At 49.4% G+C, this 18722-nt stretch overlaps 1 protein-coding gene across 15 annotated transcripts in view; it reads left to right on the forward strand.

The window, feature by feature from the left end:
* Positions 1 to 18722, forward strand: part of SLC39A11 (solute carrier family 39 member 11) — a 353551-nt gene that overhangs the window by 49938 nt on the left and 284891 nt on the right. For 9 of the 15 annotated variants that reach the window (XR_004311658.1, XM_032456950.1, XM_032456951.1 and 6 more), the window contains exons 1-2: positions 11313 to 11417; positions 14759 to 14877. The exons of 3 other annotated variants lie outside the window; for them this stretch is intronic. Coding sequence is in view for 10 of the 12 variants with exons in the window: in XM_032456950.1 (XP_032312841.1) it covers positions 11384 to 11417; positions 14759 to 14877 (153 nt within the window). In the remaining 2 variants the exon portion in view is untranslated. Of the gene's footprint in view, positions 1 to 11312; positions 11418 to 14758; positions 14878 to 18722 lie in introns of those variants that run through there. 3 more of the 15 variants (XM_032456947.1, XM_032456949.1, XM_032456955.1) reach the window with 2 other exon arrangements.

Consider the following 18722-nt stretch of genomic DNA (forward strand, 5'->3'; position numbering starts at 1 on the left):
TGCGTCTTTAAATAGACAAAATACAGTGGTTAACCTGCTCTGCATGCCTTGAGGGAGGGTGAGGCTCAGGCCGGCCTGATGGTCAAGGTGGGATCTTCTCCCCTGTCCCCAAGTTTCCTGGGGCTGCTCAGGGCTGCGGATCACAGGGAACAGAGCTGCCAGTGCCCGGGGCCTTATGCCTTACGTTAGGAGGCTGAGGACTCAGCCCGATGCTTTACTCTGCTGATTGGAATGTAAACTACCCAGTTTTGGTTTTTTTTTTTTTTTTTTTAAACAGTGCTCTTAGAAATCCTCCAATACCATTCAGCATGGCACTCTAATAAAAAGGCAGAAAGGTCTTCCTCGTCTCTGCAGTTAAATCCTAATAAAGAGCAGCTGTAAGTGGAGGGGCAGGCAGCCCGAGCCGATGGCAGTGGGACTGCTTGTCTTCATTAGTGTCACTACAGACAGCGTCGCCTTGGACGTGGGGCGGGCCTTGGGCCACCCAGCTGGTTCTCTCCAGGAGCCTGCAGGGATTGGCTTGGCCTAGTTTTCCAGACTTGAACAAACTCCCTTGCAGGCAGAAGCGCCCTAATGTCTCCCTTCAGTGCTTGTCGCCCTGAATGTCTCCTCTGTGTCTGAAATGGTGGTTCTCAGCTGGGGGCTGTTTTGGCCCTTAAGAGCCATTGGACAGTGTCTGGAGACAGGGCTGGTTGTCACAGCTGGGCGGGGCTGCTGCTGCCATCTCCTGCACCGAGGCCGAGGTTGCTGCTGAAGCTCCTGCCGTGAACAGGACAGCGCCCACCCCTGCCCCAGCAAGGAATGATGGCCACAAAAATGTGAATGCTGCATAAACACAGCAGCGGCCAAATCCATGATGCTGTCCCGGCCTGTTTATGCTCTTTCTTGAAATCTGGAGGAGAGACTGAAGAGAGGAAATAAAATGACCTCAGCCAGTGTCCACCATGGCCTTCCTGCCCTGTGATGCTGCCCTTGCTAATCAAAAGCTGAAATTCACTTGGCACCACTTTTGGGTGGTTTCCCCTGATGTTAAAGTGATAAAGGACATAAGCACATGCACAGACTCACAGACGCTTCAGGAGCGGATTTTATCCCCAAACCTCATGCTCGTCACACTTGAGTGTGTATAGAAATATCCTGGGAGTCTGGTTAGATGTGTGTTCTGATGCGTCAGGTCAGGGTGGCACCTGAGATTCTGCATTTCTACCGGGCTCAGCCCCTAGGAGCTGCAAGGTGGGGCCCTTGCTATGAGCGCGTAGGCCACACGCTGAGGAGCGAGGCACTAACCTGATCTTGGGCATCTGTAGCCTGCGGAGGGACTGGGATTGTGGTGTCCGCCATTCCTGTAAATCTGGATAATGGGAAAACCCTAGCAAAGCTCTGTGCGCTAACAGTCAGCTTTCCTTCACCCGAGGGATGTGATGTGGAGAGACCCACTCACCCTGGTTTGCCCAGAACTGTTCCATTTAAAACCAGAAATCTCCTGTCCAAGAAACCCCTCGGTCCTTTGAAACCAGGATGGTTGCTCACCCTGTGAGCCCCACGATAGCCCCAGGAAAGGCAAGGTTGGAATGTTCAAGTTTCCTTTAATGAGGAAGACTCTTGAGCCCCATGTCGTAGGGACTCAAGGGAAGCCTTCTATTTAGTTATTTTAATTTCTCTTCTATTCTGCGAAAAGGAGCAGGAATGATGTCAGGAAATTCCACTGCCTAACATCGGAGCACGTGTTGTGTCACCGAAAGGATCGTCTTTCTCCACCTGTGTGTTGTATTGTTCACCGAAAGGTCCCTCAACCCCCTGTCTTCTCTTCCTCCTGTCCTTGTTACCCATGGCTTCCAGAATCTTCCCCACGTCCTCCTTTGAGCAGGCCACTCCACTGCTCCACAACTTTCAGCATTTCCTGACTGGTACAGCTCTCAAGGGTTCTGTTCTCAAGGGACTAAGTTTTGTGGTGGTTAGAAAAAAAAGTGAGATATTTTCGAACTCTTAAGCAGTTTATCTGCCCAACGAGTGACAAATATAAGACTCATTTTTTAAAAAATCCAAAATTTTATATAATTAAGGGCTACCATTTACTAGACAGAGCGTAGGGTGTGTGTTAATGTGGATTTGCAGACAGATTAGAGTAGAATCAGTCAGCACGCCATCTAAACCGCCCCTGCTGTGGCTTGGCCAATTTCTGTGTAGTTGCCCAAACATTCTGCCTAATTTCTGTCTCTGGGTCTTTGTTTAAACTGGTCTCCCATCAAGAATTCCTTCTCCTTTCCTCTCTGTCTACCCCACACCCTTCGCTGTTCTGTAGGCTCACGCCCTCACCATCCCCTTCACTCTTCCAACCCTTAATGATCTCCATTCTAAAGACTTCCAGCATCAAATTGGTGTGGCACTGGTTTCCAACTGAGTAGTAACCACAGTCCGGCCCAATAAGGGTTCAAAATGGGGAAACCTCTTCAAGAGGAGAGACTGAATAAGCATTGACGGGGAGGAGACCGTCCTAGGGTGAGCTCCTCCCCACCCACCCTGCCAGCCTTGTCATCTCAAGTGTTACCAGCCTCCTGGAGCAGCAGGAACTTGTGTGATTAATTTTGATTAATTTTGCGCTTAGGGGTTCTTGTGAGATCACGTTCTAAAAGTCTTGCCTGGGAGCGTGTGCTGTAGAAATTGAGTCTTAAAAAAATGCAGGTCACCACTCATTAATTTGACAAATATTTATTAAGTGTCTTCTCTGTTCACCAGAGGGATAGCACACATTCATTATAATTCCCTTTAGCGTTGAAAACCTTAATTGGTAGCCATGTCAGAACAGTGGACAAGGGTTGGGAGCTACTCAGTTAATTGTTTGGCATGGATTTATTCACATTGTTTTCCTAGCTTCTCAAAGCTGAGGACTGTGTGTTTCAAAGGCAAATTAAAATCCAGTTTCTTTGCTTTTGGTTGGGAGTGATAGAGTCTCATTTTTATAGCCCTGGTATCTCATGTCGATCTGAAGCTCTGATTGATGGTGACATCGCCGTGTCTTTGATGAATTAAAAACGAGGAAAAGAATGAATTTTTGCTTAACATCGTTTGTTTGACAAAAGACCTTCGAGCTTCTTTTTTTTGAAGGGACTGGGGTTGGAGAGGCAGTAACAGGGCTCACAGAGAGCACAGAGGTGATCACCTGCTGGATAATCAGTGTTTGTCGTTGTAATGAACCCAAAGTAGATTTTTGTATTAAAATGGACCAAAGAGTGCTCCTCTGCAAAGGCTATAGAAGTTTCTGGAAGAACTCAGCATAGCCCCTCTCAACCCCAGAAACAGGCATCTCCGGAGACAACATTCTAAAGTCCAACTGTCATGCGACCCCCTAACTGTAGCCGGTACCTGTCAGGGGCCCTGTGTGAAGTCCTGAATTTTGTGCTTTTCTGGGGCTGGATGAAGAAAAGGAGCCTTAGATGTGAACACTGCCCTGAGCTCGTGGTTTCCTGGGAGTATGTAGGGAGCATCTGAGGTGGCTGGAGGCAGGGGGCCTCTGGCAGGTGGTGAGAGCCCCTGTGTCCGTGGGTGCCTTAGGGCTCACGTGTTCTGTCTGAGCCAAGGCCCCGCCAACCATCTGTCTGTGAGCTGGAAGGCAGGAGACATGACATGCCGCGTGACAGGCTTGCCTGGTGGCGACAGGCAGTCCCTGGGGCTCGGGGAGGAGCACATGCGTGGGAGGAGGGAGGGACGGTTCTAAGGCCTCTGGTTCTCATCACTTGCGGACGATCTCAGTCTGCAGCTGGCCTGTCCAAGAGCTAATGAGGTGAAGAAAATCCATGGGAAATGATGGATTGAAACAAATCGTGGAGATTTTCAAGGGAACCTGGCTTTCCAAAGAGCTGGGTGTTTTAGACATCCAGGTAGCTTTGCATATGAGCACTGAGTCTATTTTATTGGCTGAGAGTCTTGTGCAGGAAGTTAGGAGTATCTAGATTGGATGTCACTACTGACCTTAGGTCTTATTATTTAAGCTCAGTGAGCCTTGTTTTTGTATTCACCTTCTTTTATACCTTATTGAAATATGTTTAAATTACAAAAGAAACATAACATTGTAGAAAGGGGGGGAAAACTCTACACTCTCATCGCCCAACTACTTTAATTTGTATGAATTCTCTTCTAGTCTTCTGTTACTTGTATATATTTTTTTGCCATTGTAATAACAAATGGAATATATTTGTATATATCGCTTCTTTCAGAAAGCACGCTTTCATGTATTATTTCTTATGCTGCTACAGCATTTATCATTTTGACTAACTGCATAAAGGTCCACTGCGTTTATGTTCTGTGATTTACTTAAACTATCCTTTTGTTGAGCATTAGGGCTCCTTGGATGACCTCATATGGCAGCCACGCACTTCCAGTCCCGGACCTGGCTCAGTCTGACGGGGTCTGGAGAGCCTTGGGGTCTGCTTTTCTCTTTGCCTGTAGAGGTTGAGGGGCCACCTCCTCACCTTCTTACCTTCTGCCCTCAAGGGGCATTTCTCGCCCCATCATCCTGTCTTCTATGGTTCCTGGTTTCCTGGTCCCAATCCCTGGGGGTTGGGGTGGTGACAGTTGGAGACCACCATCCTTTTTGGGTAAGTTCACCCACCTCTACCCTGTCCCTATCATCAGCCTTCCATGAACAGCAGCTAATCCACATGAGATGAGTTGTATTCCTGCTCCCCCTCGCCCCAATCCTCCATTCCCTGGGGCCTCCTAGGATCTTTGCGGCCACCTAAATGACTCCTGCTTTTTGGGATCTCACCCCGTATTGCACCAAGCCTATTTAAACGCTCCCACATTCCACATTAAGTCCTTCTCCCTCCCCCTCCATAAAATAATCAGAAAGATTTTTTAAAAATAATTTTGCTTTTGAAATTATTTGGCTCTAAGCTTATTTGATTTATGCCTGGCTGTGATTTCTTGGCCATTATTGTGCCTACTTAGGAGTTCTCTTGAAGTGAGAAAAGCTAAGCCTCAGATTGTTTTTAGAATGTAATTGAATTTTTATGAATGCCAAAGTCAACAGTTAACAAGGTTTTATAGACATTTAGTTAAGCACTTACTAATTTAAATGTCGGCAGGTTTTTTGGGGGAACCAAAATCCAATATATATTTTTTCAATTCTTAACCATTTCATAGACCCCTGGAAAACTTGAAGACCCCAGATACTGGTCCACTGGTTTCTGATTGCCGAGATGCCCCTGCGTATTTTCTTGCCTAGACCCTCCTTCCCAGGAGGAATTGGAATTTCCCCTTCCCAAATCACAGCTCCCTCTGCAGGATGTCCTGCCCCCATTTCCGGTCTCCTGAGGTTGTCTACTAAGTTCATTAGTATCCTCTTTTTTCTTTCTTTTTTTTTTGGATTCCACATATGAGTGATATCATATGGTATTTTTCTTTCTCTTTTTGGCTTACTTCACTTAGAATGACCATCTCCAGGTCCATCCATGTTGCAGCAAATGGCATTATTTTATTCTTTTTTGTGGCTGAGTAGTATTCCATTGTATATATGTATCTATATATACACACCACATCTTTATCCAGTCATCTGTCAATGGATATTTAGGTTGCTTCCATGTCTTGGCTATTGTAAATAGTGCTGCTATGAACATTGGGGTGCATGTATCTTTTTAAATTAGAGCTTCCTCTGGATATATGCCCAGGAGTGGGATTGCTGGATCATATGGTAAGTCTATGTTTAGTTTTTTTTAAGGAATCACCATACTGTTTTCCACAATGGCTGCACTAAAGAATATTACTTTAGAATGAAAGACAAATCAGATCATAGATTGATGTCCTTTTCTTCTGAGGCCTCTTTCGGCAGTTATCAGCAGTGCCGACGTTGGTGTGTACCCTGGCACCCTCCCCGCCCAGAACACTCTCCACTCACAGCAGCTCCCCTGCAGGCGAGGGCCCTGAGCTGGGCTGCATTGGCCAAATGCCTCTTTAGCCATCAAAAGAAGGGAGCTGTCCCCTGCTGATTCGTCCTCACTGGCTGGAGAGACTGCCTAGCAGAGGACGGCATAGATGTGTCTTTCCTGAGAAATAAGAAAAGGAAAATAGTAGCATAACAGTGCAAGAGCTTTCATAATAAGCCTTCATTTATGACACACCCGCAAGGCAATGCCTGCAGCACCCGGACTGGAAGCATTCTGAGGGCTCAGGCTGTGTCTGTGTCACTGACTGGTGTGTGTCCAGTGCATGAAACACGCCTGTCAGGTAGTAGGTGTGCAATAAACGTTTGCTGAGTGATTCAGGGAACCCACAGGCTCTTCATGTGATCCACACGGCTATAAACGAACAGGCTCAAAGGAGAATTTATTTGTTCACTGATTCCTCTTCATAAACCAAGTAATATGGACTCCTTAGAGTTAATTGTGAGATGCCAGGAGAGTTGTTGGAAGCAAATGTGGAAAGTATGGAAAACAGATTTATGCCAGTTATCATCTCAGAGACAGGGTTGATTTCAATATTTAATCAGTGGTGGTTTTTACCTAGTAATTCCATCTCCTATTAAACTGGCGGTTGAGCAAGCTTGGGTTTGCATTTTAAAGATTTCTCCCGATACCGGAAAGTTCTCTCCCAATTACAGATTTGTACAAAGTCAGTAGGGCCTGTGCGTTTATGCTCTCCCGTGAGCAAGCTGGTGCAGGCGCAGGATCAAGGATTTGAACAAAGGTGAGAAGGGACACGACTGCTGACCCAGTTTCCCCCTCAAGCCCTCGAGGGCAGCTCTTCCCTGTACAAGGCTCAGAAAACTGATGTCAGCTCACTCTGTTGGCTCCTTTGGGTGGTGCTTAGATAAAAGGCTGGTTAGAATCTCCTCTTGGTCAGTTCATCAGGCGTACTGTAGAGCAGGTGTCAAGGGCGGCCAGCTCTGTCCCGCCTGCCAGGGACTCACTGCATTTCCATTTAGGAAGCCCTGTGATGTCACAGTGTCCTGATGATGACATGACGTCAGCACCTTATATAGTCAAGACCCAAAGGGGTGGAGGGAATTGAGCACATAGGATGCTTGATTGTGGGTGTATTTTTGCAGTGACTAGAACATAAAGATTGGCTGACAGCTGGTTCTCTTCTTTCTTGCATTTGAGGGTGAATCAAATGCTAACCAGAGCCTTGACTGAGACCAGATGCTTCTTGAAGGGCATGCTAAATTTTAAAGAGTGGTTTTTGTCATCACTTCATACCAAGAAGATTAATTTTACAGGATTACACTAGGGCTTCTCAATCGTGGCACTGTTGACATTTTGGGTCAGATAATTCTCTGTGGAGGAGGTTGTCCCTGGGGATTGCTGGATGTTTAATAGCATCCCTGGCCTCTACCCACTAGTGCCCTCCCACTTGCTAATGTCCCCTGTGGGGCAGAATTGCCCTTGGTTGAGAGCCACTGGCTGACACCATCAAGGTATGATGGAAGTAGCTAGGACTGTCTGATCTAGTACACGAATATTGTTTTCCTCATAACTCTCAGGAAGGGTCTTTAATATGTAAAGTGTAGCCAACAAATAACACTTTTGTATCCAAGCAACTTATCCATTCACTAAATATTGAACATCTACTACGTGCCGTGCACTGGGGACACAGCAGCCCAAACAGCAGACATGGTGCTGTTCTCATGAAACCCACCTGTGAGGGGACTGAATAAATAAGGATGCCAGATATCAAGAAGTGCCATGAAAAAAATAAAGAAGGACTTGGAAGGTCTATATTAGAGGGGGTATTCAAGGAAGGCCTCTGCAAAGGCAACATTTGACTGAGAGTCAAATTAGATGGAGGATCCAGCCAAGTGGAAACCTGGAGACAGATGCTTCAGGCCGAGGCTGTAGGCAGTGTTCCAGAGGGAACCATACATGCAAAGGCCCTGAGGCAGGAATGAGATTGCTGTTTCAGAAGGCAGAGCAGCCTGGCTGAATGAGGAAGGGGTACAGATGTTCCAGAGGTGAGCAGACCGAGGTTGTGTAGAGCTTCAGAAGTTAAGGAAGGGAGCTGGTGCTTTACTTCAAGGGCAGTGAGGAGCCCTCAGGGGGTTTGCAGTAGTAGACTGATGTGGTTGGGCTTCTATCTTTAAAAAATCACTTTGGCTGCTGTTTGGAGGATGCACTGTTGGGGGAGGCACAGTGGGAATCAGGGAGATTAAGTAAGTGGTCAGGGCAGGATGACGAGTTTTCAGAGCTGTTATTTTGGGCAAAGCAGATGAATTCTGGATTTATGGGTGGGGCATACTTTAAAAATCCCCTAAAAGAACAACAAAATCCCCCTTACATTTCAACAGCACTTGTCTGAACTGCCTGTTGCTTTCACTTCCCCATTCCCTTCAGCCTATCAGCTCCAGTTCCCCGGGTTTATCTCCCACACTTTGTGGAGGAAAGGAACGGGCACCCCAGGCTCAAAGGCTTATCTTAGTCCTGAGATGCATCTGTGGCCAGACTTCAGGAAAGGGAGGGCGAGGCCAAGCCATTTGTGTTTAGCTGATCTCCGTGTGCCAGGGTCCAGCAGAGTGCCTGACATGGAGCAGAAGCTAGTGAAATATCCACTGGGTAAATGAGTGAGTGAATAAACGAAGGAAGGAGTGAGGCTCGAGGGCTAATGACCGCTCAGGCTGCCATGATGGGTGCTGGGCTGGGTGTTGGGTGCTTCATTCCCGTTACTCGAGACAGCACAGGGTTATTATGCCCAGACTTAGGAGGGGGAGACTGAGGCAGATTGGGAAATTTGTCCAAGGAGACTCAGGTGCCAAGCTGGGATTCCTCCTGGGCTATCGGATTCCACAGCAGGTGCTCAGTTGCTGGGGTACCTCCTAAGGGAAATAAGACTTCAGAGAGGGAGGGGGGATGGAGGGAGGGAAGGAGGGAGAGAGAGAGAAGGAGGAGGAGGAGAAGGGGGAGGAGGAGGAAGAGAAGGAAGAGGTGAAGAGAGAATAAGAGAAGCAGAAACGAGGAGATCCAGGACTCACTGGGCTGGACCACTTGTGCCCGTCTCCTGTCTCTTCTCCATCTCCCCCAACCCTTTCTGTGAAGCTGCCACCCTTTTGCACCGCACTTCCCCACTCAACATGCTCCAGCGGAAGGTGCTGACAGGTTGCTTAACCAGATCAAGCCACTGGTGATTCCTCTGGAAAGGGCCACCACTCCACTGCCCCACGGATACTTTGCTGATTGTCGAGTTAGTTTTGTGACCCTTGCTGACTATACAGCACTGGCTACCCTTTAATGAGCCCCTGCCCTGGTTGTTCTTACACCCTCCTCTCCTCTCCCAGTGCAAGCAGGCTGCAGGGCACGCTTGCTCTGGAGGGAGAGAATGGGGGTGGGCTGAGGATGGGCTGGAGGCAAGAGCCAGTGTACTTGGCTTTAAGGAAACGTTTTCTTCTGCTCAATGTTCGGGCACTTCTCATGGGTAAGTGTGAGAAGGATGCAGGCAGCTTGTATGTTTGGGTTGGTGGTGTGTGCGTGTAGGGGGTTCACTGGGAAAGATGGGAAGTGGCAGGATTTGTCTCTTGGGGGTTGGCCACCTTACTTTAGGGTGTTGGTGTGGTGAAAGGGAAGTGAGAGATTCTGCTGATCAGGGTGTTGAGACCCATCCTCTGAGTCTTAAATGTCTGATGCAGGAAAAACACCACCTCTGGAGTCAGGTGGGCTTGGTTTCCCACACCTTCCAGCCATCGTGGGCTCACTGCAGAGCCTTGCTGAGCCTCAGTCTCCTTATCTGTAAAATGGGTGTCTTAGTCCATCTCGTGCTGCTGTAACAAAACACCACAGACTGGGTAGCTTATATACAACAGAAATGTATTGCTCACTGTCTGGAAGTTGGAAGTCTGAGACCAGGGAGCCGGCATGGTTGGGAGAGGGCCCTTTCCTGTGTTATAGCTTCTCCTTGTATCCTGACATGGCAGGTGGGGCGAGGGAGCCTCTTTTATAAAGATAGCAATCCCATTCGTGAGGGCTCCCCCCTGTGAAATTCATACAGTGTAGTCCTAGCCCTCAATGTGAATGCATTTGAAGATGGAGCTTTTAGGAGGTAATTAAGGTTACATGAAGCCATAAGGGTGAGGTTCTCGTTTGATAGGCTTGGTAGCCTTGTAAGAAGAGGGGGAGAGAGAGAGAGAGAGAGATTTCTCTTTCTTCACGTGCTGCACCAAGAAAAGTCCACGTGAGGACACAGTGAGAAGGCAGCCATCTGAAAGCCAGGAAAAGAGCCCTCACCAGGGATGGATTCTGCACCTTGACCTTGGACTGATCCTGGACTTGCAGCCTCCAGGAGTGTGAAAACACGGATGTCCATCGTTCAAGCCGCCCAGGCTGTGATATTTTCTCATGGCAGCCCAAGCTGACAAAGAGAGCTGGCCTGCCTCTCTCCTGGTTCTGGGACTCTCCCGAGAGCAGAGCCCACCCTACGGTCACCACGCCGTCTTCCCTTCCTGACGCAGTGCGTGGGTATGGTACAATCGTTACGTGATCCACGACTGTCCACGGCTGACTTCTATGGACAAAAGAAGGCTGCTCCTATTGGATGCTCTGGTCTGTGGCCACTGTGGTTGTGGGCAGTGTTTTCTGCTCAGGTCACCCTCTGGTAGGGTCATCAGATAAAACACAGGGCACCCAATTACATTTGAATTTCTTCAACAAATACAAAATATGTTTTTAGCATAAGCATGTCCCTAATACTGCACTGGATATACTTACACTAAAAAGTTGTCTCCTGTTTATCTAAAGTTCAGGTTTAACTGGGCATCTTATCTTTGTTTTTGGCTAAATCTAGCACTCCGATTGTATGGTCTTTTTCTAGAAGGTCCAGGAGAGCCGACCTCTTGACCTGAAGCAGTGCTTCTCAGAGAGTGGTCCCAGGACCAGAGCATCGGCAGCTCCTAGTTTAGAACAGAAACCTTTATGCCCCACGCGGACTTCAGAGGCAGAACCTCTGAGGATGCCAGCATTCTAGTTTTTGACATCCCTCCGGGTGATTCCACGGGCCGCTGTAGTTTGAGGGCCGTTAACTAGAGATCCATGCTGATGGTAGGAGATTCCTGCTCTGTTGCTCACTCAGGGCCTTGGACTCAGCTGCCAAAGTGTAGTAACACCAGTGTTATCAGAGACATTACACGGTGTTCGTTCCATGGGTTTCCATGGATTTGTAGAAGATTGCAGAGGGTCATATGTGCACAGTGTTCTCTGCTGGGTCCCAGGGCTCTCTATTCTACCCGTCCTGGTCTGTTCCCAAGCCTGCACGGGCTGTGAACCAGAGAATTTATTCTCCAGGCTGGATCCGCCAGTGGCGGCAGGGTGGGGCGGGGCCTGGTGGCGGAGGGACACGTGTGCCGGGGGGAGGGAAGCAGGAAGTGACTCCGGGAGTGGAGCCGGCGAGCCTGCGGCTGCGGGGGCTGATGGAAGTGGAGTGGGGGCTTGAGAGGGCACCTAGTGAGTCGGCTTTTCTCTCCTTCGGCACCTTCGGTTGGGCTGGAGGCCCGGGGTCTGGGGCTGTCAGGACAAGAGTGTGGGACTCGGAAGGGGCAGCAACATGGAGTTTGGAAGGGGGCGCCCCTGGGAGAGGAGGGGGCTGGAGCAGAAGCAGGGCGGCATTGACAGGTGGCAGAGGAGGGAGAAGGGTGCCGGGAGCCCCCTCCTCTGCCCCTCTTCAGGGCGAGCTGGAGGGTCTTGACCTGCCTTCTTTTGACAGTGGTTCCCCAAGATCGTCTTCATTCAGTGCTTCAGGGTGGGCGTGGGGGGAACCGGGGATCCCTGGGAGCGGACCTGGCTGCAGTTCCAGCTGCTCCGGGTCCCTTCCCACTGGCTCTGGGGGTCAGCAGGACCTGTTGAACTTGACTGGGAATCTGGCTAAGGGACAGCAGGCCAGAGATAATGCATTTCTAACCAACTCCCAGGTCAGCCGGTCCTCGGACCACACTTTGGGTATTAGAGAACATTTTCCACAGTCATATCCGTCCAAACTGGAATCGCTTTGCTCAGTTCTACTGGAGTCAGGGTGTGTATGTAGGTTTCATCATGCGCTGTTTCCACCTCTGCAACTTTTTCACTATTATCTTGAAGCTGACTCTTGGAAGCAGGGTAACAGGTTTAAAAGGGAAAGAAAAGAAATAGATCCCGTATCAGCTGGGAGCCCTGGGCTGCTCTGTTTGGGTTGGTGTTGACATCTTTAAAGTTGGAGCAGGCAGAGAATAATCCCTTCTGCAAACTAACCGAGGCTTATGTATTAATACCAGCTCATGAGAAAGGCTGAGGCCCATTGTGGAGTTGGCTTTTTGAGGTGCCCTGGCCAACGCTCCCGATTCGTAAGGGCTCCTGGTCTACCTGCTGGAGAAAACATTCTGTTCTCCTGATTCTTTGCAGCAGCGGCCCTGCCAGTCCCTCGCTGGGCAGGAAAACTCCCTTTCTAAGCTCTCAGCATTGAGCAAGTTGTTCCAATTTTAGACTAGCGCTTTCCACTTTGATGTGTGTCAGAAGCCCCCATGGGACCCCGCAGAATGCAGATTCTGGTTCAGCAAGTCGGGGGTGGGGCCTGAGAGTCTGCATTTCTAACCTGGCTCCCAAGAGGATCCAGCACTGCTGGTTCTGGGACCACCCTTTGAGGAGTGAGGATTTAAAACAGCAAAGGGAAGAATCTTCCCCAAGGGACACTGGGCTTGCTTTGCCAGTGATGAATCTGCTCTTGTTTGGGATGGGAAGGACGGTGGCCTTGGTCTTCCCTCTGTGTCCCCCTTTCTCAGGGTGCTCAGGAGTAAGCGGAGTCTTGGAAGAGGGTTTTGCCCTCCACTACCCCCCAGGAACACCCACGAGCTCTCCTGTTTGTCAGCCCACACAACCCACGTTGACTTTGGCCTATTGGTGAATGTAAACAGTTTCCTCTTTTCTGTAGTCGGTAAAAGGCACATTCAACACTGAAAAACAAAATTGCTGGGGTTTTTTTTTTGTTATGACATGTCTTGCGGGATAAGTACTAAGAGGGAGATAGCGATGAGCCTTTCTTTGTAAATGCTGTTTGAAGTTTTATCCACAAGCAACTAGAAATAGAAGATTGGTGTAATGATCTAGAAGTCCCGGTTTAAAAACAAATGCAAACCACTCTTTTTGGGGTGCCTGAACATGATGACATATGTAAAGGGTGGTTTTTTGAAAAAATGATTTTTTTTTCCCCTTCAGGGAGGCACTGGGGATTAACCCCAGGGCCTTGTGCACGCTAAGCACACGCTCTACCACTGAGCTGTTCCCCCTATTCCCCCCAGAGTGATTGCTTTTCTTTATTTGGTGCAGTCGTCATCCTGAATTCTACTTAGGCACAATCTGAATCCAGAGATTGTGTTTTTCTTCAAGGTTTCCTGGCACCGTGGCTGAGCCCGGGCTCACCTGGCTTATCTGGGATCGCCCAGACTCACAGCCTTCCTAGGTTTGAATCCTGCTGTGTTGCTGACCCTTCTGGCATAAAGGCTTTGTCTACCCTCTGCCCTGGTTTCCTTCCAAGGTTCATAAAGAGAGGCCGCGTCTTCAGCTCTTGATCTGCAAGCCCAGGGTTGCTGGCTCCTCCCAGACCACTAGGGCCTGGCAGGGCTGAGCCCAGTGGGGTCGCATCCAGCCCTGCGGGTGCTGGGAGACCAGGGGGAGCTGAATGAGCCCTTTGAGATGAGGCCCTGAGCCCCAGTGTTTATGTACCAGAGCACAGGGCTTTTTAACAAACAGATTTCTCCACCTTGTAACTTTCCACAGCGAGAGTCTGACTCCCTATCATTTCAGAACTAGGTTTTAAAACATGTCCAAATATAGAGGAGGTCCCTGGAGCGAGAGTAAGGAGGAATGGTACTTCCCTTTCCTTCCTTGGTGGGCAATGGTGTAACTTCTTCAGCAGCAAGCATGCTGAATGGACTGGGGGAAATGCCACTTGTGTCTCTGTCTCCTTGTCCTTGCTAAGTGTCCTATTCAAGATAAGCTGGCCCTTTTCAATGCCACAAATATTTTTGAGGGGTGCCAGAAAGCCCTATTTTACAGGGGTGCCAACTGTGAAAAAGCATCATCCCTGTTTTTGAGCAACTAATGATCTAAAAAAGGAAGGCAAGCCCACACAAAGAAAGCACCAAAGAGGTGCCCTGGGATGGCAGTGGAGAGGGACCAGGAAAGCACGGAATCGCAGTTGGCATTAGGTGGGCAGCAGAAGATGCTCTGGGTCTGATGGCTGGAGGCTGGGAAGGAAGCCGTGCCACGGGAGGGAACCGGATGAAGAGAGACTTGGAGGAGGACCATCCCAGGCTTGTCGAAGGTTCCATGAATAATTGGGTGGAGTTGGAATATGGTGGCCACGTGGGGCGCAATGGTTGAAGAGTTGTTGGGCTGGTTAAAGGTCGGTCGATGGAGTGTACCCTTGGCAGGCCGTGGGAGCTGCTGTGGGAGCCATTGAAAGTTTGATCAGGACTTAGATGCAACAGCTTCAAGAGGAAATCTGAGCTGGTTACCTGCATTCAGAGGAGACAGAACTGATGATGGATGGTAGACAAGGGCAGGTAGAATAGGCAGAATGTGCGAGAAGGCTGCAGTCAGACCCTCCCCGCTCCCTTCCTCCAGGCTAAATAATTCACGTTCTTGGAGCTGCTTCTCTTTGGAACTATTTCCCGATGTTGTCATGTTGTCACTTCCTTTGCGGCATCTCCTCCTCTGGCATCTCCCTAGGCGATCTCCCTAGAGCCCCTTAGAACACGCGTGTGCCACCAGGAGGGACCGCCGATGCTGACCCTCTCCTGCCTCTCTGCACACAGCCGTATCCAGCATGCTCCAAGGCCACAGCCCTGTGTCCCAGGCCTTGCTGGGGACCTTCTTCACCTGGGGGATGACCGCAGCTGGGGCGGCCCTCGTGTTCATATTCTCTAGCGGACAGGTGAGTTGACTTGACTCGGTTCCGGGGGTTCCTGGGGACCCTCTTAGCGAGCTCTGAAACCAGCCCCTCCGCACAGCAGGGCTACCAGACTCTCTAATGCCACCGGCCACACCTCCAGGTGGGGGAGATGTGAGTCCTGCCCTCTTTTTTCTCCCTTGTCCCCTGCAACTCTCTGCAGACGCACTCAGCATCACCTGCTTCTCGCCTCCTGATTCAGAGAGAGTCGGGAGTGAGAAGACCAGTTACTCAGCCTTCTTTAGCTGTCTGCCTGATTTCTGTCTTCCGTCTGGTTTCTCCTGGCCCTGGAGCAGGTGGTAATATGCACGATGATAGGAGAATAATAGGTTTGCACGTAACTCTCCTGCCCTGTGGCCTTGAGTTAAAGGTGGTTGAAAGACCTTGGGAGAGATGAGGGGGCATCTGTTCCTTTTCTGTTTCATGCCATCTCCAGGTTCTTCATCGCCTCCCTCATCAGCCTTGGGATGGATACACACAGACCCACCTCCCCAGGTCTCTACAGATCCCCACCCCCCCACCCCCATGTACCCCTACATCCCCCATACCTGACACAGGTACCCCCATCCCCACCCTTCAGCCCCACATGTACCCACACTCCCCACCCCGTGCATCCCACACACCCTCGCATCCCCCACACATATCTCACACCCCTGCATTCTACGCCCAGCCCCCCACTTACACCCCTAACCGCATACCCCCTGCACCTCCCCCACACATACTCCAGACCCTCCCCCCACACATCCCACACACTTCACCCAACTCCTCCCCAACCCACGCCCACCTCCTGTGCCTGACATTCCTTCCTTTTTTCCAACCCTAACTCCCTCAGTCCACTGCCTGGAGCCAACTATCCTTATCTTGATGGATGCAAAGTCAGATTGTAGGCAGGGTAATTGAGCAAGGGGTGGAGGATCTAGGTAAACATGCCGTGAGGCCGGTCTGGAAACTGAAACCTGTCTAGGAAGTTGGCCCGCCAGGCACTCTCGTGCCAGAGCCCTGTAAAGCAGCGTGGGGGTCGCTGTACGGTGGTACCTTGTGCGCCTCCCCCTACCTCCCCTCCTCAGTGGAGGTTTGGGATCCTGTGGAGACTTGGACCTTGAGACTCAGCCCTGAGTCCCAGGTTTCTGTCAACAGGTTGTGAAACCTTTTGAAACTCAGTCCCCGAATGAGAGACACCAGGAGCCAGAGGAGAGGTGACCAGGTGACCTCACCCTCTTCCTCTCTGATGACAGCCACACCCGCTCTTCCCGGGTCCTGTCCTCATGCCCTCCTGGGGTAGAGCGACCCATGTTTTCATCTTCACCAGTTTCGTTTGCGCGGAGAAGGAGTGATCTGAGTCAAAATAGCTGGGGTCTAGCTGGCCAAGCGGGCCGTGGGGACCTGAGCTAAATGCGGCGCTGCAGTGGGTGAAGCTCCATAGCCCATGTAGCCCTGGCCAATGCCTTGGGGGCTTTTCAGAAGGGAGAAGCCATCACACGGGTGCCCCCTTCCCCTTTGGAGCTTCAGTGCCCCTAACTCATCTTGGGTTAGTGTAACCCGAAGGTTTTTAGTAGGAGGAATTGCTGAGACCTTTTCTCTGTGTGGAGGCATAGAGGGGTAAGACCACCCACACACTTGGTGAGTCCTCCAAGGACTCAGCATAGAGTTGTGCTCACGGCTAAGGTTCATTACAGCGAAGGGACACGCGATAGGCTCAGCCAGGGAAGGACAGGCAGAGTCTGGAGAAATCTGAGCACAGGCTTCCGATGCTCCCTCCCTCCTGTGAGGGGCGCAGACAGTGCTTCTTCCCCGGCCTGGAGAAGGCGGTGACACATGTGCAATGTGTCTGTCCAGGGATGCCCACTAGAGACCCATCCCCCAAGGTTTTTACTGGGGTCTGGCCACGTGCTGTGCTGAGCTCCCAACCCAAATTCCGAACTTGCAGAAGGCAAGCAAGTGCCCCGCATAAATCACCTGGTTTGTAAAACAGGCACAGGGACCCACCCTTATCTGGTGGGGGGTGGAGGGAGCAGTACCACTGCCAGCTTCCCAGGAGCCAGCCGGGGACCCACCCTGAAAGCAGGACCCTCCAGAGGTGGCAGGCTCAGGTGGGCTATGTGAACCCTTTCTGCCCAGGAGGTGTGCGTGAGGAGCGGGAAGGGGCACAGCGTGGGGAGACAGAGCCAGCTGCAGACATGAGTGGGGTGGGCTCTTCCCGCAGCCCCCCACCTCAGTTTTCACACAACTTAAATGGGGGCTTCAGTGAGGATCCCTTGGGACAGTGGGCAGTTGGCCATCTGCTCCCTGTTGCCGTTATCAGCATTGGCTTAACTTCACTCAAAATTCATTTTCTTTTTTTGGGGGGTGGAGAGTAATGAGGTTTATTTATTTATTTTACTTATTTATTTTTTTAATGGAGGTACCAGGGATTAAACCCAGGACCTTGGGCATGCTAAGCACACGCTGTACCCCCGAGCTATACCCTCCCCCTCAAAATTCATCTTCTTGTTTAAAATACCCTTTCTGAATTGTAGGAAACTTGGAAAACATGGAAAAGCTTAAAAAAATTAAAAAAAAAAACCACTTCCTGATCCCACTTCTCAGGAAGGAAAACCAAATATATCTGTTCACATTGATTCAGTTTATATATGAGTATATATATTTGCTATTGAAGTATATAGTCAGTTTACAACGTTGTGCCAGTTTCTGGTGTAAGTATATGAGAATACATAAGCACGTACCTGTTTGCTTAGCATCATGAGGATCAAATTGTACGTGATGTTCTACCACCAGCATTTCTCACTGGGTATCACACGCATCCTCCCACCTCCCTAAAATGGTCCTTTGATAATTTTGATTACTTTGGTTACTTCAGTGGCTGTATAATATCCCGTCATAAAGATATACTGCCGTTTATTTAGCCAGTCCCCAACTGCTGGGCAATGAGTTTATGCCCCTTTTTCTTGCTTTTAGAAATAGTGTTATGATGACCATAAATCTTTGAGCACGTACCTGATCGGTTCCTTGAGATAAATGTCTTAAAGTGGAATAACAGGTTTATTGATCTTAAATCAGTATAATGCTTCTTTTTTTTTTTAATTGAAGTGTAAGTTAGTTACAATGTGTCAATTTCTGGTGTGCAGCACAATGTCCCAGTCATGCATATATATATATGTATATATACATATATTACATATGTATGTATGTGTATGTATATATACATAAATTCATTTTCATGTTCAGTATAATACTTCTTAAAGTATGATGCTTCTCCTTTCAGGATCCAGATGGTTGCTGACTTTTTAATTCTATCTGTCTGCTTTGATTAAATTAGTTGGTTAGACCAACTTGGCCTATGTCATGGCATGCCCAGAGAAGAATGTCATTTGTATGGCTCACTGGGGTTAAAACCTTCCATCCACCCCATAGCCACACAGAGGTGGGAAGAGGCTGCTCATACTTGGAGATGACTGAGCTGGTGGCACTAGCAACCTGGACCTCACTGGGAGTCTCAAGGGTCAGACCAATCAACACTTCAATATGTCTGTGATGTGTCCATGTGGCTATAGATTATATCCCTAACTTAAGCCACTTCTTTAAAAAAAAACAAACTTTTAATTGAAGTATACAATATCTGTAGAAAACTGCACATTTTATAAGCGTGCAGCTTGATAACTTTTCACCAATGCCCACGAAAATAGTACCCAGATCAAGCACTGGAACATTCCCCCCTCCCCCCACCAGCCGCCCTTTCAGGCTTCCTTCCAGTCATTGCTCCCCACCCCCAACCTCCACTCCAAGAGCAGCGCCTCTCCTGGTCTCTAACAGCAGAGATTTTTGTTTCTGTA

Source organism: Camelus ferus, chromosome 16 (assembly GCF_009834535.1).
Source record: "Camelus ferus isolate YT-003-E chromosome 16, BCGSAC_Cfer_1.0, whole genome shotgun sequence".
NCBI lineage: Eukaryota > Metazoa > Chordata > Mammalia > Artiodactyla > Camelidae > Camelus > Camelus ferus.